The 26,273-nt window shown below is 44.1% G+C and overlaps 1 protein-coding gene across 4 annotated transcripts in view; it reads left to right on the forward strand.

Annotated features, from left to right (window-relative positions):
- Positions 1-26,273, forward strand: part of CAB39 (calcium binding protein 39) — an 85,928-nt gene that overhangs the window by 55,680 nt on the left and 3,975 nt on the right. For 3 of the 4 annotated variants that reach the window (XM_021690370.2, XM_021690373.2, XM_021690371.2), the window contains 5 exons: positions 4,961-5,125; positions 7,274-7,392; positions 12,072-12,240; positions 19,352-19,411; positions 23,064-23,129. In XM_021690370.2, the coding sequence (XP_021546045.1) occupies positions 4,961-5,125; positions 7,274-7,392; positions 12,072-12,240; positions 19,352-19,411; positions 23,064-23,129 (579 nt within the window). Of the gene's footprint in view, positions 1-2,917; positions 2,955-4,960; positions 5,126-7,273; positions 7,393-12,071; positions 12,241-19,351; positions 19,412-23,063; positions 23,130-26,273 lie in introns of those variants that run through there. The other variant, XM_021690372.2, reaches the window with a different exon arrangement.

Genomic DNA, 26,273 nt, shown 5'->3' on the forward strand with positions numbered 1-26,273 from the left:
TTATATCATGCTGCTGATTATCCTCTGTAGGTGGCAACTAAGCTTGGATGTAAAAGTAAAATGTAAATTGTAAAACATACAATTCTGAAGTAGAGTGAAAAGTGAAAGTATTCTTCTTCCCTGTCCTCATAGGCAGACTATGCTCAGTTTGGGGTGTCTTCTTCCAGACTGTTCTCTGTGAGAACACAGGGATTTGTTTTCATTGCTCACTCCTGTAGCTCGGTCAGGTAGATTGCCTTTCTTGGATCACTATGTTTTTTAGGAATTCCTTGCCTTCATGGTGTGGTAACATCACATTTTCCTACATCCAGTTTTCATCTGGATTTTTTTTTATATCCTGGTGCTCAAGATTACTGATTTTCAACCATTCATCAAGCATGTATAGTGTACCTGCCAGCGCTGGGCCACTGATGGAGTAGAAGGGAACACATTAATTAGAAATCACAAGGAAAAGCTGAATTACATACAACTGTGAGAAAAGAAGCATGTGGTGGTGGTGAATTTAACGAGAAAAGACTCCTCTGAGGAAGTGATCATTGAGCTGAGAGATGAAGGAAGAATGTGAGTTGGCCAAGAGGTGGGGGCAGGGCGTGGGCCTAGGAGGCCACATATGCGGGGATCCTGAAAGGATACCAGTGTGACCAGAGGAGTGGCATAGAGATGGTGGGGGAGGAACTGTAAGAGTAAGGTTAGACAGGGAGGGTCAGACCATGCAGGGTCTTAGGGGCCATGTTAAGAAATTTTCTCCATCCCAAGAGTAATAGGTAATTGGAGCATTTTTGAAGCAGAAGTCATGACAATCGTATTTGTATTAAGAAAGGATCATTCTAGTTGTGATGTGGAGAATGGGTTATAGGGAATTCAGGGAAATCAGTCAGTGGGCTACTTAGAGTGGTCCGGGCAAGAATTGTGTGGACTCTGATTGCGGACCCTGAGGGGGGTGGGGGGAGGGGGGGGATGGGGATAAATGGATGGATTTGGGAGACATGATGATGAATTAGATATTGGGGTGGGGTGAGAAAGAGGGAAGGGTTGAGGATGGCTTCTGAGTTTCCAGCATGCATAAGAGCATCAGTAGTGGTATCACTCCCTGAAATAGAGAACAAGGGAAGAGTATCAGGCATTAGGGCAAGATCATGAGTTCTGTTTTCAGTTGCATTAGGTTTGAGGTACCTTGAGACATTCAAGTGGAGACATTTCAGATAGGCTGCTGAATGTACTAATAAGAGAACTGGATTAGAGATAGGAATCTGTGAGGTATCTGCATTGAGGTGTTAATTAAAGCTGTGGGTGTGGATGACATCACTTTGGGAGAGATGATAGAATGAGAAGAATAGGCCTTGTACCCTGCCTTGAGGAATTCCCAATATTTAAATGGCCGTGTCAAGAGGGATGAGCCAAGAAGGAGGCCAAAGGAGCAACCAAGGAGACAGGCAGGAAAAATTAGGGTGGTGGTGAGTCACAGAGAACAAGGGAGGAGCAGTTTTAAAAGAAGGGTGTAATCAACACCTTCAGATGCTGCCAAGAGCTAACATGTACTAAAGACAGAGAATTGTATTTCCTGGCAGGCAGGTCTTTGGTGACTGGCTAAAAGCTGTGAAGTGCTAGGTGGAGAAGCCCAATGGGATTGGGCTGGGCGGGATTGGGCTGGGAGGGACCGGGAAGGAGATGTGGACTATAGTACACACAGGTGGATGCTTTTTAGAGGTTTGTTTACAGGTGGGCAGTAGCCGGGAGGGGGCTATGGCATTAGCCAAGGGAGAGCTTGTTTGATTTTGTTAATGGGAGTCTTGATCATATTTAAAACTGATTGGAAGGAAAAATCAAGTGAGAGGGAGTTGGCTGTATGATAGAAGGAGGTGAGAAAACGGACGAGTGAGTTCCTCAGAAATCCAGAGGGTGAGTGGAATCCAGAAGCATCCACATAAGCAGACGAGTACAGTGGTTAGCAGATATGGGAATGCCATGGGTGTCCCCCCTCCAACCCATAATATAGGTGACAGTGTCTTCTGAGAGGGAAGAAGAGGGCTTTACATGTGGGTCCAGGTTGCCTTTCATCTGAGAAATACCGTAAGTTGCTTTCTATTTCCTTGCCTCTCTCCTTCCTATTGTTGTTGTTTTTAATATCTTTATTGAGATAACTCACATAATTCACCCAAAGTGTACATTTCAGTGATTTTTAGTTTATTCACAGATAATGTGCAACCATAACCATAGTCAATTTTGGAACATTTCATCACTTCAAAAAGAAACCTCATACCTTTTAGCTATCACCCCCCTCCCTTCTTATTCATCTTTTGCTGTCAGAGAGAGCATAGGGTATGGTCTGAATTCAAATCTAAAATCATATCATGATTTCAAAGAAGAGCATATGTAAGCTGAGGCATATGAAAGGTTGCCAAGAGCCTCAAAATGGTGATCTAGCCAGAAACGCACAGGGGGCTGAGGCCTACTACTTAGGGTCACTAGTATAAAATCAACGGATAATAAACTCAGGCAATGCACTAAATGCCAGGCTCTTCCCTGTCAGAGAAAATCATCTTAAGAATAAAGATTAATAAAATGAAATTACAGAAGTAACACATGTAATTAGCTTTTAAGAGAGCATTTTCTCTTGATAAATGATTTTATCTACTGGCCCCCAAAAAGTACATTTTGGGGAACTTAAACTTGGTATATGGGATGATGAGCTGCTGTCAGAAATCTAAGGCATTCACAGAATAGGGCAGTAACAGCTGACCGGAGAAGGTAAAGATTCTGTGGACCACTGATACTGAAGAAGTTCTGCATAAGATTAGTAGGATGATCTTAAACATTTAGAAAAGAAAGTCGGAGTCAGTAAAAATCAGCATAGGCTTAGGAAAAAGGTCATACCAAATTAACTTAATTTCATTGTCTTATATTCAGGAAATGTGGAAGAAATAGTATCCAGCTGACCCTCGAACAACACGGGGGTAAGAGGGTCAAGGGGTGCCGACCCCCCACACAGTCAAAAATCCACATAAAACTTTTGACTCCCCCAGAATTTAACTACTAGTAGCCTACAGCTGACCGTAAGCCTTGCTGATAACATCGAGTTACCACATTTTGTACGTTATATGTATCGTATGCTGTATTCTTAAAGTCAGCTAGAGGAAGGAAAATGTCGTTGAGAGAATCATAAGGAAGAGCAAATACATTTCTAGTACTGTCCTGTAAAAAATGCGTGTATAAGCGGACTAGCACAGTTCAGACCCTTGTTCAAGGGTCAAATGTTATTTTATCCAAGTATTTAACAAAAAGCCTTTTGAACATGATTTGGGAATAGGTTTATATGTAAGTGGCTGAGAGACCATGCCCAAAGATTATTAGTAGATGGTTAATGAAAAGAGCATGATGATTCAAAGGCATAATGGTAGGTTCCGTTCAGAATTATTTCCTTTTCGGTGTTTTGGTTAATGATTGAGGCCGTGGGAGGTATACCTATCAGATTTGCAGATAATGCAGATATGAGAGTGATAGCTGGTATGTTGGATGTCCTTCAGAATCCAGAAATAGGTCCACAGTGTTGAACGATGGGCTGTTAACGAGGTTCAGTTAAATAGTGAGAAGAGGTAAGGCCTTCATTGCATGCAGTGTCACTCAAACACCTGGCTTCAAGTGAATTATATGATTTAATTGCAAAAATTCTTAATGGTAGCCTCGGGCTACATTACCATTTGTGACATTTATGGGGAAGTCGTGGTCTAGTGTCTTCTGCATCATTCCATCCTAGAGGGGATTGCAACATTAGCCTTACCTTTCGTAAAAGAATAGTTGAAGAAGCTGAGAGGAGGTTTTCTGGAGAAGCCAAGAGATGGGCAGGCTGCTCCCTGACTGTGGGTGTGTTCCTCACGTGCACAGGCTTATCAGTACTCCGCTGAAGAAGCAGTGTGTCTTTGCACACCTCTCTCCTCTCTGGTACTCTGCCCTGCAGATTCCCAGCTCTGTCTCCTCAACTTCTAGAGACCCCCCCTCCCTGCGCTGGGGCCTAGAAACCCTTCTCCAGGCAGGACACTGGGGCAGTTGTGAGTTTCACTTCATTTCTTCCCCTTCTCGCAGGGGTCACTGTCCTGTGCTGGCTGAAGTTCAGTGTTTAAAATTTATTGTTTCGGGCGCCTGGGTGGCTCAGTCATTAAGCGTCTGCCTTCGGCTCAGGTCACGATCCCAGAGTCCTGGGATCGAGTTCCACATCGGGCTCCCTGCTCAGCAGGAAGCCTGCTTCTCCCTCTCCCACTCCCCCTGCTTGTGTTCCTGCTCTCGCTGTCTCGGTCTCTGTCAAATAAATAAATAAAATCTTTAAAAATAAAATAAATAAAATTTATTGTTTCATATCATTTCTCCTCTTTTGTCGTCTTTTTCATGGGGGAAGGTAAATCTGGCTCTTGTTCCTCTATCTTAGCCAGAAGTGGAGGCTCTCCGATGATTATTGCTAACATTTTAGCTCAGCATTCAAAGCCACCTTCTGCTGTCATTCCCTTGTTCCCTCCACGTCTTTCCTCAGACAGACTCTGTGCTTCTCCCCCTCCTTCATCCCCACCTCATGCCATTCCTTTTCCTCAATCCCCCTTTCCCTCGTCCTTGCTTGTCCGTGGCTCTCTGTTCTTGGGGTCGGCCTAGGGGCCTCTTCCATGTCATTTCCCTCCCAGAGGAGGTAGACTTGAACCTTCTCTCCCTGTTCTGTTTCTACCATAACAACACTGCTTTCAGCAGTCAAGCGCACATGTTGTGAATCTGCTGGCCTTCCCCCTGGAACGCGTGTGTCAGTCCTCACGTGTGCTTACGCACGCGTGCTCAGCTCCCGAGGGCCTCGACGGGGCTTGTCCACCTTTGTGTCTTTACATCACTCTGTGGGTATATAATCGAGAGAGAAGGTATGTAACAACTGGACGCATGTCATATGTTTTTTTAAAGGAGTTTTTCTCCTCTCCCCCAAAATCAGGCCACAGAAGAAGTTTCCAAAAATCTGGTTGCCATGAAAGAAATCCTATATGGCACAAACGAAAAAGAGCCACAGACCGAAGCAGTGGCACAGCTCGCTCAAGAACTGTATAACAGCGGGCTCCTGAGCACCCTGGTAGCTGATTTACAGCTCATTGACTTTGAGGTAAGAAATCAATTTTCAAAACTTTTCAAAAACGGTGCCTTCTTCATGGCCCTTTTCCTTGTGTTCTCTCCTCCGAAAGATCCTAAGATTCCTGTCAGGCTCTTGGCTCAGGGGTCGCTGACCTGCAAGCGTGCCCAGGCTGCCTGCCTAATTAGCAGAGCGGGGCAGGAGCTCAGGGCCGCCTCAGGCCGCGGCCAGGTCGCCTCCTCTTTCACCACACTGCGTATGAAGTTTCTTCGGTATTCGTTGTGCCCTTTTGTTTACATTATATTTAATAAGTAGCTGCCCTTTTACATAATTCACTGGCCTTGGATTCTCAAGGAGTCAACAATCTAAAGAAGACCATAGAACATTAGAGGTAGGGAGATCTTAGGGGATATCCAGTTTTGTTTTGGTTTGTTTTTTTGTTTTTCTAACCTGCTAAGAACTCATTACAGTGAAGATCATATGTTCTGTTTGTTTGGCACTGCTTTTAGATGTTTAAATTAGGGTAACAGTTAAATAGCAGGAGACCTTATACGCAGTTTTGAATTTCTGGCTTCCCTTGAAAATTTTGACGCTGTCAACATGGAGCCTGTAGGCCTACATGCCCCTCAGCTGGAACAGAGCACCTACCACCCCATGGCACACTGGGGTGTGCTACAGACAGCAGCTTGCTTTTCTGTCCCAGGGCCTGCTTTACCCAGCTGTGTCTCCTGCCTGGCCCTGGTAGGCATTTGATATTATTGCCCAAGCTTATACAGCTGAATCGTGCCAAGTTAGATATTTAGTGAATTTAACAGTGAGAATAATGGTTCCTTGATACCAGTCTGAAAGGAAGTCTGAGAAATATATATGGTAATGAAGGGCCCTGGCATGGTTATGAGCAGGTTCCTCTGAGTCTTTGTCATAGGTGTGCTTTGTTTTAAGCCCAGCGTTTATCGTCCTGAGTGATCAATTAGATGTCTGTGCAGGTGCTTGAAAAATCAGAGGAGAGAATGGCAGACGGATAATCAGACTCAGTGTTGGAGAGCGATGGGAGGGTGTGGTTCATAGGTTAACTTGAATATAATATTGATAATAAAGGATAATAAAAGTTTACTTCTATCCTGTAGAACAGATAAAAATGATATTTCCATTTATATAGATGATTTCATGTATTTTTAATAGTGTATCAGATTCCACCAACAGCAATTTCTCTTTCCTCTGTGAAGTTGGGAATGCGCTGGAACATCCAGTTCCTTCTGCTTTGCCCACCCATCTCATTCCCCAACCCGGACGCTGAATTTAACATTCATTTGAGACTTAAATGTAAGAGCAGTGTGTGCCACTGAGATGTGTTCTTAGAGATTGCCATTGCCACTCCTGACCTAGCACAGGCCCCGGGATCTCAGGCGCCGGAAAGTAGCATTTCACTCACTCTCCTGCAGGCTTGTCAGCCTCACACCAGGTGGCCATTCTGAAAAATCCCATGGGTTTGTTTTCCATTTGTTAATTTCTTGCGCAGTTTTCTGATTATAAGGTTCGCTGTATAGCAGTAAAGTCCTTCTATTTTGTTTAGTACAGTTGTATAATTCTGACCTCTGAACTGCTACATCATGTGGTACTTAGAGCCTTCATTATTAATCTATATAAAATCTCTCTGAAGTAGACCTAGCTTAATAGGGGGATATGTCTATTTGCCATGAAAGCTCAGCTGCTTACAGGACTCTTTTAGTTTTATTATACTAGCAGAATGCAGCTTATGCAGCTTCTCTTCCTTCCATCACTATAAAAGGAAATTATATATATTGTTTACAACACGAGCATTTTATTTGAGGCTGCTTGTTCCATATGGGCAGGAATCGGATCCCTGAACATTGTAAGCATGTAGCAAGGTTTTATTTTTCATATCTGAGTCCACATGATTCTAAGGGTTAGAAATGGTTGAAATTATATGTAGTAAGATTTCACTTTGTGAACGTACTGCTCATATTAAAAATAGTATACTATTAAAACTTAGAATTTGGAATTATAAATACGAAAATTTAATATCTGTGAACATTTTGAAGTCAGATATTCAGTCATAATTACAAATATGCAATGCCTTAATTTGAGTTTACTTGGGAGGGTGGATGGGCTTTTTGGTGGTTAGTCGGGTAAACATTTTAATGATTGTATTCCTAATAGGGCAAAAAAGACGTGGCTCAAATTTTCAACAATATTCTCAGAAGACAAATTGGTACAAGAACTCCTACTGTTGAATACATCTGCACTCAACAGAATATTTTGTTCATGTTATTGAAAGGGTATGTACAATGTAACAAAATTTATATTCTCAGTTGAAAAATAAAAAGGAAAGATGGTCTTGGGCAAAGACAGAATGGTAAATGTGGGAAAGTATTTTCTCTATAGTTTAGTCAGCTAATTTTTCCAAACATCTTAAACACATTTCCCTCCTTAAAATTCGGCCAGTAAGGTAAATTGAATTTGAAAATACCCATATGGGAGTTTAAAAGTGGGTGAATCGTGAGCCCTTAAATTCTCAAATCCTATACAACTGAAGGAAAAAAAGTCTTCTGTGGTCTTACTTCTAGTCTCCAGATTTTAAAAGTTTATATGAACTGTCAGTTAAATGCTTTGTCTAAAGACGTCTTCTTTGGACAGATATGCACACTGTGAGGCAGTAGAAGCTGCCTAGGAAATGGAGCTGGGGTGCTGTATAGCTTACCTGTGTTCCATCAACAAAGAACACGTTTATGAAGTCCGCCCTTTGCTTTTTACCTGTGTGTGTCTGCTCGCTCACCCACTTAGTGCATCTTCTGGAGGTAACAGCTGGACTAATAAGCAGGCATTTATGGTAGTTTGTTAGTATTGAAAAACAAACCAAAACCAAAAAAGCCTAAAAACTTGAAAACAAATCCTCTTCTCCCTCAATAGTGAGCCTCCCTGATTGGCAAGGTCACCCCCTGTTGTTTCACACAGGACTTGTTTGCCAGCTCTGGGTCTGGTGTGCGTCTGTTTGTCCCGGCATTGGGTGCTGTTCTATTAAATTGGCGGACAAGCGTTTTACTGGCATGACTGTTGGCGTGAATCAGCTTGCTCTCCTACCCCTCGCTTTATAGCTTGCCTCCCTCTGATTCATATCTCTGCGGTTTAACACTTCCCCCAAGTTCAAACTTGTTTAGACAAAGCATGAGTCAGTGCATGTGTTTGATACCAGCATTCTATTTCCTTCTATTTCTAAATATCTATGTTGCTTCTTCAGATGTTGCCATACAGAACTTTTGGCATCTAATTTTGTGTTGTTACCAATCCAGAGTTGCGTGTGTAAACATGTAGTGAGTAGTTTGAAATTTTGGTGTTCTTAGAGCACCTTCCAGATGCCTTTGTGTATTTTTAAACAGTATTTCCTTTTCCATAGAAAGCAGTGGTTATTAAAATCCATAAATTAGTTTGCCTATATTTTCGCTTGAAAGTAGCCAGAGGTATGATATAAACATTGTTAAAATCATGTGAATTCAGAATTTTAAGGTACAATTTAAAGAAAAATTGAGAGCTCTCACATGAGTGGGCCATAGCAGAAAACTCAGTGAGGGAAGAGAGGAGGAGAAATGAAAATGCAGCTGGTGTTGGTCTCCCCATCCTTTTTTAGCCCTAAGAGTGGAAAGTGTGCAGAAAGCTGGAGGGAAGAAAATAACCAGCCTTTTCCTACCCCTTCCCCAGCTCTGACCGTCACTAACCTTCTGTCACTCCTACTTCATTGCCCTTGCCTCCTCCTTTCCCTCCTCACACACAACAGTCCTTTAGTATGCATCCCTAGGATTTTATACATAATACATCCGAGGATTTGTTTTTTACCATAGTCGTGATAACCATTTACAAACCCAATGTTATCTTATACTCAGTGTTTAGATGCCCCAGACTTTCACACACACAATGCCATTTTTCAGTTAGTTTGTTTAAATCCAGTTCTAAGCAAGGTCCACAAACTGAATTTGGTTCATATGACTCTTATGCCTTCTTTTTTCTTTGTTGAAGCAACTGGGTCATTTGTTCTATAGAAAAATCACATATTTTGGATTTTGCATCCCTGTGGTTTCATTTAGTGTGTTCCTTTGTCTTCTGTTCTTTTAAATTGGTGAGCAAGTCTTTATGAACTCCAGCCGGCGGGGGGGGGGGGGGTTGGATTTAAAACATATTTGATGTGTTTCAGTCCATTGCAGTCATTGTGTCCAGATTTTTGTATCCACATTGTGTCATCATTGGGCCATTGGGAAGCTCCTTCAGGTTGGTGCCCATGTCCTTATGGCAAGACCCCATTAGTCTTTGATAGCTTCCTTGCTTTCTGGCACAAGATGTCCCTTGCTCATTTTGTACGGGTTCCTACCCCAGACTTGGAAACAGCCATTTCTCCAAAGAGCCTTGTGAACTACCTTTTAAGATTTCTGTGCCTTAGTTCGTGAGTTTAGACTGCTCACGTACAACATGACCACCTGCATAGGCTGGAAGTACTTTGTTGTTAGACATCGGGGGACTTACGCTGCTGGTGTCTGTGTGCATTTGAACATAATCTTGTTGCTACTGCTTGACTACATCTGGAGGGAGTAGTTTTTTCCTCTGGTGACTTGAATGTTAATGTGTTTTCCACTCTAGTGCTAACAGGTTGTGCAGCATAACTGTTTGCCCTGTACTCAATGGTTTATGGCTTAATCATTTAAGACAAGCTTGACAAACCACCATCAAAACCTGCCCAACTTGTTGTACCAAACTGTCTTACCCTTGTCTTTCTAGTCTCCTGCTTATTAAATTAAGATCAGTGGTGAATGGTACGATCAGCCATTTTGTGAGCAGACATTTTCATGACCAAAGCGTCAGTCAGCATTCTAGTTGCTGGGCCGCACATGATACAGAGGGAGTCATTTGGAACTTCTTGAGGCTCTGTGATGAACCCGTGTACGACAGAGGGATACCACTGCTAGAGAATGATTAGTACTGTAGGATTTCAGGGGATAAAATGTTTAGTCAATGAGGCAAGGGCTGATAAAAGAGGAGAGACTAATGATTGGAGTTCCAGAGGGTTTGGAGTTTGCATGGTTAGAAAAAAAGAGAGTGGGTCCAGGGACAGGAATGAACATAGTGATGGGCAGCAATAAGGAGATAATTGGAGTGAGTGCTGGATGGCCGAGTGGAAGATGACGTTGTACGGTAGGAACAGATCTCATGAGGAGAAGCCTGGACATTAAGCCCAGAAGTTTGTCTTTATTTGATTGGCAAGTAGAAATCATTTTGAACTCCTAAGCTAGAAATGCTGTTGATACCCTTGTGTGTTGGGTAAAATGGTTAAGACACAGCTTAAACAAAGATGCTGGTTAGGGAGCTCCTGCTTTTCTCTAGATGTGAGTTAATCCCAGTGGGGATGGATGAAAGGAAATGAAACTAAAATATTTCAGAGAAGTCTTAAAAAGGATGGGTGGTGGTGACACCGAAGATGGGAAGGTTTGGATGTGCTGAAAGGGGGAAAGTGTGAACTGTTCTGTCCAGTGCAGTACCTACTAAACACACGCCATCATTTTGTTTTAAATCCATTTAAATTAAGTAACATTTAGAATTCAATCCCTCAGTCATGCTAGCCAAATTTCAAGTGCTCAGTAGCCACGTGTGGCTAGTAGTAACTACCACAGTGGACAGCACAGGTATAGAACACTTACATTATCAGATGAGGAAGTTCTGGAAGACCTGTTTTAGACCCAGGTATCTGAAACAAAATCGTGGCGCCAAATTATAGAAATGAGGAAGCAGGGGAGGGTGACTGTTTTGCGGAGGAAGATGAGATTTGAATTTAGATATGTAGTGCTTATGGTAGACCCTTAACTGAAGTTGTCCAGAGGCAACAGAAAATGCCTAACTAGAGTTCAGGAGCAGACCTGAGTAAGGGAACTGTGGAGTCATGATGGGAGCCGTGAAATTGTCCGGGCGATCACTAGCAGGCCAGCGGCCACGGAGGAACGCCCTCAGCCAGGCAAGAAGTAGGAACAGTCCTCGCGAGGGGTAAAAAGGAGAACTGAGAGAGCTTTTTCTTTTCCTTTTTCAGAGACAGAGATGCAAAGGTTGGCACTGTTGGGACGCTAAGGAGTAGAATTTATGTGGTGAGAGAAGTTTCTTTTAGCCAGGAAGAGGTCTTTTGCAAGTAGAACGTTGGGAAATGCAACGAATGCGGGAGGGTTGAGGAGCCGGTAGGTGGGAAAGACACAGAGCCGGTGCATGCGGCCCGAGAGGCGGTGGAGGGGCCAAGGCCAGTCCGCGAGGCTAGGCAGCCGGCAGAAGGGGGCAGGCAGCGCGGCTGAGAGGAAAATGGGGCTCCTTTCTGACCGAGGTGAGACACAGCCGTGTGTGCATGACTGATGCCGGGGCGTCCCCGGCACCCACTGCGAGAGTCCGAGAATCCTCCAGGCTCTCCTGACAAGCGCTCTGTGACCTCCTCAGGATCAGGCTTTTTAACTTTGTAGGGTTCATGTTGCCCGGAGTCTTGAAGGTTCTGTTTTGAGTATTGAATTGAAACAATGAAGTATAAATGCTGTATATTTGATAGCCCTGTTTAGATACTATGAATTTGGGAAACAATTTTGTTTCATAATGGTTTTTGATTCAGCTTTTGGTTTTTCTGAAGTCTTGAGAGCACCACACGTAAATCTAGCCCCTTTTTGGAATTCAGACCCTAAATACTTCTCAAATCTTTTAGCTAATAAATTATGAACGTTTATTTATTGTTATTTTTCTTTGGTTTGAAGCAGTTATCACCAGCTAATATGTGTGCGCCCTCTAGAGTAAATTAACCTGAGCACAGACCCTCCTCTGAGAGGGATGCCTTTTGTAACCTTCTCTGGTCAATTAGGACACATCTGAAACTTCCTATTCTAAAAATTTGAACTTTTCAGTGTTAGAGGAGTTTTAAAACAGCAATCATGGTTTGTTTTTCTTTTTGCAGGTATGAATCTCCAGAAATAGCTCTAAATTGTGGAATAATGTTGAGAGAATGCATCAGACATGAACCACTTGCAAAAATCATTTTGTGGTCAGAACAATTTTACGATTTCTTCAGATATGTCGAAATGTCAACATTTGACATAGCTTCAGATGCATTTGCCACATTCAAGGTAACATAAAACTATAGAATTCTAAATACACTTGTAAGTCTGATTAACTGGTTTGCTGTTTTTTTTTCCTGAACCTCTAAGCTCCAAGTCTATACACGGCTGCCCTCTAGTGGGAGGAGAGAAGATACGTTTTATGTGTGTCCGTGTGACTTAGGTGTATGCAAGAGAGTCACAGCTTAAAAAGGGTGGAAGAGTTAGATTGTAAGCTCTATCTAAAAGCGTGGTCAGTGTGGGCAAAAGCACACTTTTCTGTTAAATTACCCATTAGGTGTGGTGTATTGTTATACGTACGTCTAGCAAACAGGTTTTTCTCCTGTGTTGGAACATACTACAGCAGTTTCTTTGGTTAAACACTGGACAAAGTAGTTGTCTTCTATTCAGGGCCATGCTAATTTGGAATAGGCATGTCTTTAAATACTAGAACCACAATCAGGACAGAGATTTCCACATTGTGGACAGGCCCAAGGGAATGATAGACTTAGCTCTCCTACCTCATGCTCGTGCCAAAGCTTATTTATCAAATGCTTGGGGGAAAGGGAGCAGAATCACCTGCACTATCCAAATTGTTATGTCGCCGCCCTTCCCTGTATACCTTATCTCCCTGTTGTGTATTTGTATAAACTAAATACACATATGGTACGATACCACTGTACAACATGCACATTTTCGTTTTGCATTGCAAGGTTCTATGCCGTTTCCAGTATATAAAGCGGTAATATTTATATTCGTGTTCTTCACAATGAAAGTAAGCTTTTAGATGTTACATTCCCTTATATAAAATGTCTGACCTCATAAGTGAATATTTACTGCTACTTTAATCAGAATTTAATATACTAACCTGTGGACTACTTTGCTTAGAAACCATGAACACTGTTTTAGTGAGAAGTAGCCACTTTTCTCATGAGGGTTCAGTATTATGACGATAAAGAGCCCTTGAGATAATGAGCACACGCCTAGGTCTCTGGGTAAAATATGTCCCTCACAGTGAATGAATACCCTTAAAACAGGACGAAAACCTGGGCACCTGGCCATTAGGGTTTCACATGAAACGAGAATGAGGTAATAGTGTGAGAGGGGCCCAAGGATTTATTTTCCTGAAACCATTATTAAAGAGGATATCAGAAGCCTTAGGTAAGATCTCAGATATTTTTATGTCAACGTCCAAAGCAAAATGGATTGAATTCGGGGTTATAACAGAGCAACAAATGTGATGTCTTTTGTGTCACTGCATTTTGGGGGTAGGACTCCTACTTGGGATATAGTGGAAGGGGGTGCCCCATTGTAAAGCAGCAGGCCTGTTACGGAGAGAGACCCTGTGTGGAGAGCAAGGCACGAGCTGAGGGTGCTCACTGTGGGCGAGGCGGCGGCGGCGTGCGAGCGCGATCGGACCGCCTGCCCCAGCGGGCCAGCGGGTGAGAGAGACGTGTCAGCACCGCCAGAAACGCGATTCGCGGGGTCTGACAGTCCTGACTGGCCTCGCCGATAGTTTCAGGATCAGCCCTCAGTCAGGGCTGCTGCTTTGACTTACATTCTCACCAAGGAGAAAGCGGTGGTGGTGGAATCACTGTGGGCAAAGCAACCCCGGCAGGTCGCGTTAGCCAGAGGGGGAGAGCCTGGGCACCCAGCGCCTGGCAGGTAGGTCTGCCTGAGGAAGGGAAACTTTGCAGCACAGTGCAGGATTCACAGGATGGACGCTGGAAGAGACGGCGTTGAGAAGCTGCCCTGGCTTGTGTGTCTCAGCTGCTCCTGATGACACAGAAAGGGAGGAGCTCTTTCAAGAGGCCCCTGAACAGAGAGCGCTGTGAGAAACAAAGTCAAGTAGAGCCCAAAACCAAGAGAGTGTGTGAGAGAGAGACAGACAGACAGACCTATCAGGCAGACCTTCCCTCCCCACCTTCCCTAGAGGGAACCCGGGTTAGCTGTGACAGTGACAGAGCCTCCCACCAGACGTGCTGACCGGGAGGGAGGACTCTCCTGTCCTGGTTTCCTGCTGTCCTCTTTGAGAGACTGCTTGTATCCTAGAAAAAGGAAGATAGATCCGTGGCTTGCGCTAGCTAACCTTGAAGAACGTGACCGGACCTTTCTCTCCAGAAAATGCACTCTGCACATAAAAACTTTCAAACAAATGCAGCTCATCCATAAACCTGGATTTAGAGTCTGTGGAACAGGTGCTGAGTCTCAAAAGGAAATTAAAAACTACCTGCTCCAGGGGCGCCGGACTGGCTCGGTCAGAAGAGTGTGTGACTCTTGATTTCGGGGTCATGAGTTCAAGCCCCACGTTGGGTGCAGAGATTCCTTAAATAAATATTTTTTTAAAAACCCAAAACTACCTGCTCTAAATGTGTCCAAGATTTGTAGCTTGAATGAATGTGTACTAAGATAGTAGATTAGTGACCAAATGTTGTTAGTGTTTTCTTTTTTGAGGACTTAAGGAGAATGGGGAGGGGCGTCAGAAGGCCAACAAATATATTTCCAATTTTTCCAGAGTAAAAGAAGGTAGATTCCCCAGAGAGGCTGGTGGAGCTTGGAGCTCGATGTTATACCTGTGTAAGGTTCTAGAAAGTGTTTCTAAAGAGATGATTTCTGAGCATTTTGGAAAGGAAACCGTGTACCCACAGCCAGCATGGATTCACGAAGAGTAAGTTCAGTCCTATTAATCTCATAGATGCCAGTAGCTGAGGGGACTTAGAGCGTGTGGCCGCCTGGGTTCATTTCCCAGCTCTGCTGTGGATTTAATCTCAAGCTCTTCATCTGTTAAGATGGGAGTAATAATACTAATATGCCAGGGTTATTGTGCCTCCACACAATATGTGTGCAGCAAACAGTAGCTATTAGAATTATTCCTTTATGACCGTGAGGATATACTGGATGTTGAATAATCGTACAGATCTGTTTTCATGGAATCGGTGAAAAGATCAGAGCTAGAGTTTCGGTGTAGTGATTTACATCTAATTGAATGCTATCCTATCCATAGGGTGCTAGAGAATGGATTGCCATCACCCTGGAGAGAAATTTCTGGTGGATTTCCACTGGGCTTTGTCCTAGCCCAGCTGAACATTGTTAATGACTTAGATAAAGGGTGACAAGGCCTACTTACCAAATGTGTAGGTGACAGCTGTGAAAGGAAAGATAGCAGACAATGGTGATCCTAAAATAAGGCTTCATAGCGATCCGGAGAGGCCAGAATGGAACAGACTGAGGTCTTCCACTCGAGGACCCAACTCTATAAATAAGGGATGTGGGAAGAAGGCATAATAATATAGTGAATAATAACTATAATAATTACTAAGCTTAATAGTTACTGAAATGTAGGCAATTTCGTATCCGACTCAACCATCTCCTTTACAGATAAGGAAACTGGAGTCTATAGAAATGTTGGGTGAAGTCAGGCTATAAATGGGGAAGCCAGAATTTGAACCCAGGCAGTCTGCCTCCAGAGCCCACTCTGACGAAACAAAATTCTGAATACATCCTGTAAAATTAAACAATGTGATGCTGCTGCCCCAGAGCCACGTGTGACCACATAGTGTGTGACCTAAGGAGCTGATGATGGTCTCGCCCCACTATAAGCCATTAAGGTAACAACACATAAATGTGTTCCGTTCCAGGCGCTACACTTTAAGAGGCACATAGACAAATAGATGACTTTCAGAAGACAGTAGATGGTGAGGGGGACTCAGAACCTGTCATGCGAGGAGTGGTTAAAGGAACTTGGACGTATTTAGCCTGGAGAAGAGAAGACTCGGTAGGGACTTGCTGTGAGAGCACTACATGTATGTGAAGTGGGGTCCTATAGACAGTGGGTTGAACCTATTTCTGTGGGCTCTGACGGTTTCTGGAAATAACCCAGGGATAGGTTTGACTCTAGCACAGGGAGGACTTTCTAACCCTCAAGAGCTCCAAAGGGAAACCACACAGTTGGAAGAATTGAGTCTTTTGTCCTGGGACATGGTCAAGCATCAAGGAGGAAAATGAGCCACACAACTTGCCAAGGCTCTGTGAAATCGAGCCCTGGGGTCAGTGGCATTTCCTCAGGCACCCCAGGGCCGTCCTTGCCACATGGTGTTTTGAGACCCCAACTTACTAGCTTTTAGGAATCTTTTGAAATTCAGCATACCCTAAAAGTTGGCTGCTCAATCTGCTGGGCTCGGGAGATGACCCCTGCCTTTCTCCCAGTCCTGCCAGGGCCTTGGGAAGACTAGAATTTAGATAGGGAGGAAATCAGAGATCCTGCTCCTTCTCCCCACTGCTAGCTGACCCAGCACCTTGTGGTCTGGGACCACATGGCACCCTGGACATTTTGCAGATTGCTGACCACTGACTGCATGACCTTTTCCCTTTGTTTTCTTCTGCCCCCCCCCCCCCCCCCCAGCGTGATTTGAACTCTCCGGAGCTCTTGGCTCTAGCCCCTAGGCTGAGGTTCCTTCTCATCTCTCAGTAGATAGAGGCTCTGCCCAAGTCCCCACCTCCTCTTTTCCCTGCTTAGAATCAGCCTTTTTCGGTGCTGGCTCTCAGCAGTTGCTTCTTTCCTACCAGTGTGTCACTCCTGTCCAGGCCCTCGTGTGGCCCGTCTTGACAAGGAGCTTATGTCCTGCGGTGCATTGGGGTTCCGGTCCCTACTTCAGCAGTCTCAGAGCGCCCCTTCAGTCTCTCCCTACCCCAAGGTCATTGAGATTTGATTCCTAGATTGACAGGGGTTTCCTGGTCTCTTGAAACCAAATGGTAATAGAATCTTTCCTAGAGGGGAGATGTTAGAGGTCCCCACTTTTCCTGTGTGGCCCAACTATGAGTCTCTTGCTGCTATTTGAGATCCAACCTTCAGAGTACTTCCCTTACTCAAAACTTCAGTAAAAATCTATTGCACCACGTATTTAGGACTTTTGCTTTGAGCAATATTTTCTACCTCCCTGTCCCTAATATCAACCCCAGTTGAGAGCCATTGTCTTTAAGATCCCCACCTTCGTCATTCTCTTCTGTCAGATTATGGCAGAGCAGTGAACACTGGGTTCCTTTCACTGTACTTCCTTATATTGGTCTCCAGAATGACTTAGCCACACAAAAAAAAGAAATGACACTTAGATTTGCATGGATCCTGACACACTAATCCCTTAATTCGCTTATTCATTTGTTCATTCAGCTCACTCCACAAGCCTGAGTGCCAGTCCTGTGCCAGGCACCGTTCTGTAGGTGCTGAGGTTCAACAGTGAACCAGGCAGACCCTTGCCCTTGAGGCTCCTACACAGGGGGGGACCACCATAAACAGTTGACGGTAGCATATAGAAGGAGGAAGTGCCTTTAACAAGCATCCTTGATACGTTCCCTTCAAGGTCTTGTGTACCTCTCTCCCTAATAGCTAACTCCCGTGGGCCAATATGCTACGGTAATATAAATTCTCCTTTTCACCCCCCCATCTCCTGCCCCATATGGGGAAGCTTCATAGCATTTCTTTTCCGGCTTCTTGAGGATGCTCAAACTTCAGGTTTCCTAATTTTGTCGATTTAATCCCCAAGGGGGATTTGGAAAAAATTAGGTCTTTTCCTGGGCCTATAATGCATACCCTATCCAGCAGTTTGAACACCTGTAAATCTTTGGGGTGGAGTTAGAAGCCTTCTTAAAAGCATACTTTGAAGATTGCTAGATGTGATCTTTTCCCAAACCTGTTCCCTGATTTTGTTGGTTCATTCATTTATTTATTAAATATTAAGCTCTTACTATGTGCTGGGCACTGCATGGGTGCTGGGGATTCAAAGATTAGTAAAAATAGACATGACCATAGTATTTACAGAACTTACAGTCTAGCATGAGAGATGGTAAATCAGTCCCACAGACATAAAGACAGCTCTCCATGCTTCGGTGCTGGTGACCAGTCTGGAAGGCTTCTCTATGGCAGTGATGTGGGAGCAAGGTTCAAAGGTGGTAGTTAGCTAGGCCAAGGGGAAAGCCTGTGTGAGGAAGGCCTTTCAGGGAAGGGCAGTCACACAGTAGGCGACGGAAGAGCTCCCTGCAGGATTTCTCCAGGCCTGCCAGGTCCCCACGAGGGAACCAGAGCCGTAGCGCTTTCCACATGTGTTTGACCGTGGAACACATTATGGAGCGTGGAACGCTCCATAATCCTAGAGCGTTTCTTAGGACCGGCATTACACTTGGACATACTTCAGGAAACACTAGTTCATCGCGACCTGGGCCACTCAAACATAAACAGCTAAGAGAACAAGGAGAGTTGGTTCGGAGAACGGGGATTATTGGCACTAAGCTCTCCAATAGGTGGCTGTAAAGGAATTGTATTCAATAATTCACCAAGTAGTGACTGACCGTTTCTGCTGTCACATGTTCCCATTCTCTTTTCCACCTGGTGAGACCAAGGCTATTTCGTTGCTAACTTGCAGGTTCTTAAAGGCCGGGACCACATTTTTTGTCTTTGTAGCCCCAGCACCTAGAACTTCACCTGGCACATAGTAGATATTTTCTGAATGAATGACCCTTGAGTTGTATTCTGGGACAGCCATATGGTGAGGCATAAGCTCTACTTTGTAGTCATGCGAACTTGGACTCTAGAACATTCTGATGTTTGAGTCTACATTTTTGCAGCATTAGTCTGCTTACTGAGGAGCTAATGTTTTTAACATGGTGGGGTTTTTTAAAACATTCTGCCCCTGAAAAAAAGATTGCATTAGATATGAAACTGAATGTAACAGAATTTAGGAGGAAGAAAATGGAACCTCCAGTACTTTTTCTAATGAAAGAAATTTCCTCTTTCTCCACCAGGAGCCATATTTTATTTGACATTTTACCATAATCGTTTACTTTTATTTCACTTTATTGTTTTATTCCCTTTCTTTGAATTTGTTTGTTTTTAAATTTTTCCTTCTAAGATCTGTAGACCTGTGACTAATCACAATCATTATAATCACAGTTTCAAATTGTTAACGATTTGATTCGCTCTTACCTAGAATCAACATTTCAGCATAATCCATGTTCAAATGTTTTTAAGTATAGTGATTTTTAACAACAGTTTTTATCCGGTAAAATGGCGTGGCATGTTTTAGGATTCTCTTTTCAAAAAGAACTTGAATGCAGAACAACTGTAAAATAATGTATTTTCTTTCTCTAGGATTTACTTACAAGACATAAGTTGCTCAGTGCAGAATTTTTGGAACAACATTATGATAAAGTAAGTATATGAAATACTACCTTAATATTTTAAGTTTGGGGGCGCCTGGGTGGCCCAGTCGGTTAAGCATCCACCTCTTGATTTCAGCTCAGGTCATGATCTCAGGGTCATGAGATCGAGCCCTACGTCAGGCTCTGTCCTTGCTGAGTGTGGAGCCTGCTTAAGATTCTCTCTCTTTCTCTCCCTCTCCCTCTGCCCTGCTCACGCACATGCTCTCTCTCTCTTTCTCTCTCTCTCAAATAAATAAATAGTAAGTCTTGTACCAGAAATGAAAGATTTAAGTTAGATTTTTATGCCAGATACTTTTTTTGCATATGTAATGGTTTTAAATGGTACTGTAATCATTTCTCTACTGAAATGAGGTATAGAGTGTTAACTTGGTCAGAAGCAGAATTTTATCTTTTTGATTGACACACTACCCTTTGCATCTTTTCTTGCTTTAGGGGAGGAAATAAAAGTGCTTTGTTGCCGAAAGACAATATACAGTTGAGATGACTTAACTCTCCCTTCCTTTCTATCAGTTGTTGACATTCCTGTTGCTTCCAGGAGAGAGAAGGGGGGGGTGACCCTGAGGGTGAGAAGAGCATTAGGCTGGGGGGGGGGGCTCTGCTCCTGCCCTGCTGCTGCCTGCTGGTGGCCATGACCAAGGCCGTTACCTCTGGGGGACTCAGACGTCCGTCCTCCTTATAAAGTGAGGACACTGGACTAGCCCAGTAGTAAGGTCCCTTCCAGGTTGAGCCATTGTCACACTGCCTGGTACTAGAACTCCCAGAAGTCCGTAAACAATCCTGAGTGCCCTTGATGCGCGCAGCAGGCTACAGTGCCCTGGGCTCTGCTCCCCACCGCCCCACCAGCGCCTCCTTAGGCCACACTGGTTTAACTGTCATGCTGTCCCCAACACGATGGGCTCGCTGAGAGAAGCTAGGATAATAACAGCCCACTTAAAATTCCTGTCTAAGCCATGAGATCTGGCTTAGGTTTTCATTCTTCCACTAGTCGTTTGAATTTCTGAATCCTAGGCACGCACTGTTAATACTTTGTCGTTCACTGTTTAGTTGCTGTTCAACTAAATTGTAAGATTCTCAGAGGCAAAATCTGCGCTTTTGAACTCTTTTGTGCTCCTCTCTCCCTCCCACTCGGTAACATCCATCACGCAATGCTGAGTACATAGGAAATCCCTCATGGAAGGCCTCACGAGTGGCTTAAACATTGCTGGTCATCAGTTTTTTTTAATTTTCCATTTGGATATGGTACATTTCTTTGCATGTGCATTGGTTTAAAGTGGGAGCACGGGCATCTCAGGGCTGCCTTTCTACAGCAGTTAGAAGCGTGGGCTTCGGCACCAGGTTGCCTGGAGTCTGGCTTCAAGTCCCAGCCCCACCTTGGGTGGCTGCCTTCGTTCACTCTCTGCCTTCGAATCCTCAGCCCTAAAAGAAGGCTCGTAATAGCACCGTCGCTGTTGTCGTGGGTTGTTGTGAGGATTACTAAGAATGTGTGTGTCGCGCGCACGACAGCAGCGCCTGGAACGCAGTACGCAGCTAGGAATTGTCGGCAGATCGTGTTTCTGCCTGGTCTCAGGGATTCTCTGACCTAACATACCGGTATCTTAGTTTAAAGCCCCCTGAAGATTCAAACGAACAGTGACATCGGTTAGTTTTGTAGTAAAATACTTTCCTACATGTTACTAATGGATGACATTGGTTAAGAGGATTTTAGGAAAATTTATGTGAGGCAGCTAACAGAAGTGTGTAGACCGTGTGGTCAGATCTCAGGGAGTGAGAAGGTGAGCGAGGAGCCAGGGGGTGCGATTACACAAGACTTCGTCATCTGAAGTCCTGCACACTTGGGCCCTGAGCTTTCTAATAACCAGAAGCAGAGAGAGAAACAGAATCCGTTAAAAAAATGGCAACACCTGTAAAACAAAACATATTTCTCCTGTTGGCATTCCCGGGGGAATTCGATCAGAGTGGCATGTAGTGGATGCAGCCCTCAAGGTGACTGAAATGCTGAACTGAAGTGTGGTTAATTCCCCGAGAGCAGATCTTCGAGGAGCCCCAGCGGTGCCTGTCCTTGCCCCATATTCCTAACCCAGGGAGGAGATCCGACATCCCCGGGGGAGCACGTGGACTACACGTGCACTCTTCAGCCAGGCCTCCGTCAGGATAATCTCTTGCACCTAAGCTTATCCTAAAAATCGGGCAGCAAAAAATCTTAACCTGCATTTTCTGTCAAGAACTTGAGGGGTACATATTCCGTGTTACTGATTAAAGGCAGATCCAGTTGTTTGGATCGTTGGGTTGGATGATCCTTTGAGGAGAAAGTCGGGTTAACATCCTTCTCTGAAGAAGAAGTCTGCCATCCCACCTCTGCCTACTAGAGATAAGCATATGTTCTGGGTTAGCTCTAAAGCAGGGGTCAGGAAACCTTTTCTGTAACGGGCCAGATAGTAAATACTTGAGGCTTCCTGGCCATGCAGTCTCTGTCGATTCTCCTGTCTCCTGTGTTGGAGAAAGCAACCATAGACAACACATAAACAGACTTATTTAAAATACGTGAATGAGCGTGGCTGTGTTCAACAAAGCTTTATTTATAAAAACAGGTGGCGGGCTCGATTTGGCCCCAGAGCAGCAGTTTGCTAATAACGCCTGCTCTCAGTCACAGATGATTCTGGCGGGTAAGGACCCATGGTAAAGCGTAGGCGCCAACAGCTTCAGCGAGTGTGGCCTTGGCCCCTGTGTGTCCCTCCTGCTTTGATGGGCTTCTCCTTACCATGCCGGTGACACCACGCTTGTCAGTGAGCACCATTTTGTAAATCTAGTGGACACGTGTCACTTCCTAAGTATGTCACATTGTGCATTCTCCAGTCTTCATCCATGCTGTGTCCTTCCCTTTTTATCTCTGAAGAATACTTTTCTCCTCCCCTTTTCTAAATGAAATTGCTGCCATTATTCAAGATTGAGCCCAAGTCCCAACTTCTCTAGGACACCTACCTATTTGACAGCGCTGAATTTCTCCTCCTTTATTTTTAATTATTTTCACCTTTTGCTTGATAACTTTTCTCTTTGTGGTTGTGCTTCAGGCTCACTGAACTGTAAAAAAATAGAAATTTTCTAGAACCAAGAAATGAGAGCTGACTCCACCTTGAGAAACAGTTGGAGGGTAGGAGTTATGTTTGTGCATATGGAGTTTGGATGACAGAAGAATACCAGATTTAAGCCGTATGGGCCTGTCTAGCGCTGGGCAAGGGTCGGTCCCAGGAGCCCTCCCTCCTGGAGGTCATCCTCAGGCACCCCTGAGGATCTCTGAGCGCCGCTGAGGAAGATGGAAGTGAGATGGAAGGGCAGCTGGTGGCCTTCATGGTGTTGGAAGTTCATGCTCAAGGGTGCCTGGGTGGCTAGTTGGTTAAGCATCTAACTTCGGCTCAGGTCACGGTCTCAGGGTCCTGGGATCAAGCCCCACAACGGGCTTCCCACTCAGCAGGGAGTCTGCTTGTCACTCTCCCTCTCCCACTGCCCCCCTCTCTGCTCATGTTCTCTCACTCTCTTCAAAATAAGCAAAATCTTAAAAAAAAAAAAGTTTGTGCTCAGCTTTTTAATGTTCTCTACCAGTCTTTAAAAATGTAACTCCTGATACATGTTTTCTTGTGTTTTAGTTCTTCAGTGAATATGAGAAGTTACTTCATTCAGAAAATTATGTGACAAAAAGACAGTCACTCAAGGTATGACTGATTATTTCATGTCGCTTACTTCTCTTCACCCTGTGTTTGAAACTTGTATTTGGGGAAAGGGAGATATGCTGGTGTGGGTCTTAGACCTTTGAGAGGAAAATATATTTGTCCATGGTCAAGACTTTTGTGGAAAGGAAGGAGTTCAGCAGTGGTCTACACAGGGCACCTGCCCACCTGCCTGTAGGTAGGGATACCAAAATGGAATATACAGAAGTCTGAAGAGGTCTCTACCTCTTAGCAATACAGTATTTTACATTTGGAAGCCTGTTTTTGAAACTTAGAATTACCTCAACCAGACGAAGGCCCAGTAGCTGTTGTGCTCCCCAGGACGGCACAGGCTTGTTGTGTGGAGGGGACATGAGCAGTGAAACCTTGAACCACAGGCAGGTTTGGCTGCTTTGTATCAACCTGGGATATGGACAGTTCCATTTGGAATTTAAATTTAAGATTTAAAACTCTGGAACAGGGTTTGGCAGACTGTAGCTCATGGGCCAAATCCAGCTCCCTGCTATTTTTATAAATAAAGATTTATTGGCACACAGATAACATTCATTTATTTACATATTATGTGAGACTGTTTCAGAGGATAACAGCAGATTTGAACGGTTGCTGCAGAGACCATATGGCTGGCAAAGTCTAAAAACATTTCCTATCTGGTCCTTTACAGAAAATTTGCTGACCTCTGCTCTAGAAAATTCTCAATGCAGTTAATAAAAGCATACCTCTCACTCTGTCAGTAAGTGGTCCTGACAGGAACTATAGATGGAAATCACAAAGGATTTAGGGGGAAAATCCTAATTCCATTTATAGTTTTTGCCATGTCCACTTTAAATTCTACTCTGCTCGGAGTTCTTCCTGTCAGAGCTGTCTGAATTCATTTGATCAGGACTGCATTCCTGCTGCCCTTCTTGCCATGGGGAGATCACTCGTGAAGACCTTATCTTTCTATGGGAATGGACTAAAGGACATCAGGGGCATCTTTTATACTTTGTGTCCTTTGATGAGAACATGCTCTACCATCCAAATTTCCAAAAGAATCCTTTCCATCAGGCCAGCTACTTCCTTTTCCCTTAAGGCTGTAACTCCTACAGTGGGGGACCGATCATAGCCACAGTTTGGAAGTATGTCGCTGCTGAAATGGTCCGGGCAGGCTGGGGCGCTTCCCACTCCTTGTTGCTGTTTGGCCCTCGCCTCCCAGCCTGGCCCATGGTCCAGCACCCAGGGCCCTCTGCCTCCTCCCTTCTCCCCGTGTGCCGGCTGGCGTTGGCCACTGAGAAGATAAATCTTTTCATCTTGGGAGTGGGGAGCGGTACTTCTCTTGCAGCTGTTTAAGGACATTTTCTTCCCTGTACATCGGTGTGATGTAATATACATTTGTAAGATTCATGATACAGTGTAGGCCTCCCTGTGATTCTGCACACGGTCAGGTGGCCCTGTGCAGCCCCTTTCTGTCTGAGGGCCAAGGTCTCCACAGCATCACACAGATACGAGCAGCGGGATAGAGCCAGCATCTTCCAAGGTCGAGGACGCCAGGCAGGATTACCTAGGGTAGTAGTAGCTTCCAGGGCCAATACCTCTTCACAGGAGGGGGAGCAGGGTAGTTTATTGGCAAATCAATAGACTGACCAAATTCTGAATTTTGGGGCTGCTTAGGTAAGGAGAAGGGCTTTCAAGACCTTTCTGCCACTTACAAATTGCCACCATGAAAAAGAAGTTTAAGACCACTATTTGCAAGACCTTAGTCATGGACACGAAGCTGGTCTTTGGCTCCTGCAGTTTCATAATACCTCATGAATGCATGGAGCAATTTGGGAACCAGTGGTACTTTAAAAATGGATTTTAATTGTACTTCTCTTTTTGCAGCTACATTGGCATTTATTATTCCTATATTTATTTTATCAGCTAATGTGTATTCCCTGTGCAAGACCTCAGACTTTTATTTTTATGTCTAAAGAAATATAAAGAATTAACAGTTACCCTCCTCCAGATAACCAAATGAGCCATGTTCAGTATTTCCTTGGTTTCTATGATAGAAAATGAACACCAGTAAAGTGATAAAGCTTCACATACTTAATAGTAACTTTTGAGTCTTCATAAGAGTAAATACCTGTTGCTTCTTACCTTAAAAGTTGTATATTTTGGGCGCCTGGGTGGCTCAGTTGGTTAAGCGACTGCCTTCAGCTCAGGTCATGATCCTGGAGTCCCCGGATCGAGTCCCGCATCGGGCTCCCTGCTCAGCAGGGAGTCTGCTTCTCCCTCTGACCCTCCCCACTCTCATGCTCTTTCTATCTCATTCTCTCTCTCAAATAAATAAATAAAAATCTTAAAAAAAAAAAAAGGTATATTTTGTGATTCAGATTGATGTGAAGCCTGAGCTTGAGCTTCTGAAATCTTCCTTTAATTTCATTATAAATCCTAAGTAGAATAGATTCGTTCTCCTGCACATCAGGTTTTTATTTCATATGATGACATGTTGCTTATCTAGAGATCAGTTGTTTGGCAACTTCCAAGTACCTAGAACATAGCCAGGAGTCCAGAAAGGAATTAACCAAAGCAATTAATCCAGAATAACCGTATTCATACATTTTGCTTCCCTCAGACCTCACTACACTCTCGTGAGATGTAGGTCCTGTTCTCCATTCCCACTGTCACAGGTTGATGAAACTGGGGCACAGGGAAATTAAATAATGTGCCCAAGGTTGCATAGCTCACAGGGAGAGCAGGGAGCCAGGATTTGAACCCACGCAGGCTGATGCCACAAGGACTGCAACGCGACCTCTAGCCCACGGCAGGCCTGCTAGACCCAGACTAGAAGTTGGCCCACTGACAACATGAAGGGGTGGCTGCTGGTTTCGGGAAAATAAAACTAGAGCAAGCAGTGACAATTTGAAAACCAAGGACTGAAACGGAATAGTGGACTCTTTAGAACTCAGCCCTGGAGACAGGCTTTTTTTTTTTTTTTTTAGCTTAATTGGTGTCATTAGTGATGATGGGGAGTTACTAAGAGAAAATTGGAGTATCTTCAGGATACTTTGCTGAAGAAAGAACAGAGAAATAATCATTTTTATAAACCTTCCTGAATCAGATATGATGAAAGCATAACTTTGGCAAGCTTAAGGGTAAGTGTATGGAAGC

This window comes from Neomonachus schauinslandi, chromosome 3 (assembly GCF_002201575.2).
Source record: "Neomonachus schauinslandi chromosome 3, ASM220157v2, whole genome shotgun sequence".
Classification (NCBI taxonomy): Eukaryota; Metazoa; Chordata; class Mammalia; order Carnivora; family Phocidae; genus Neomonachus; species Neomonachus schauinslandi.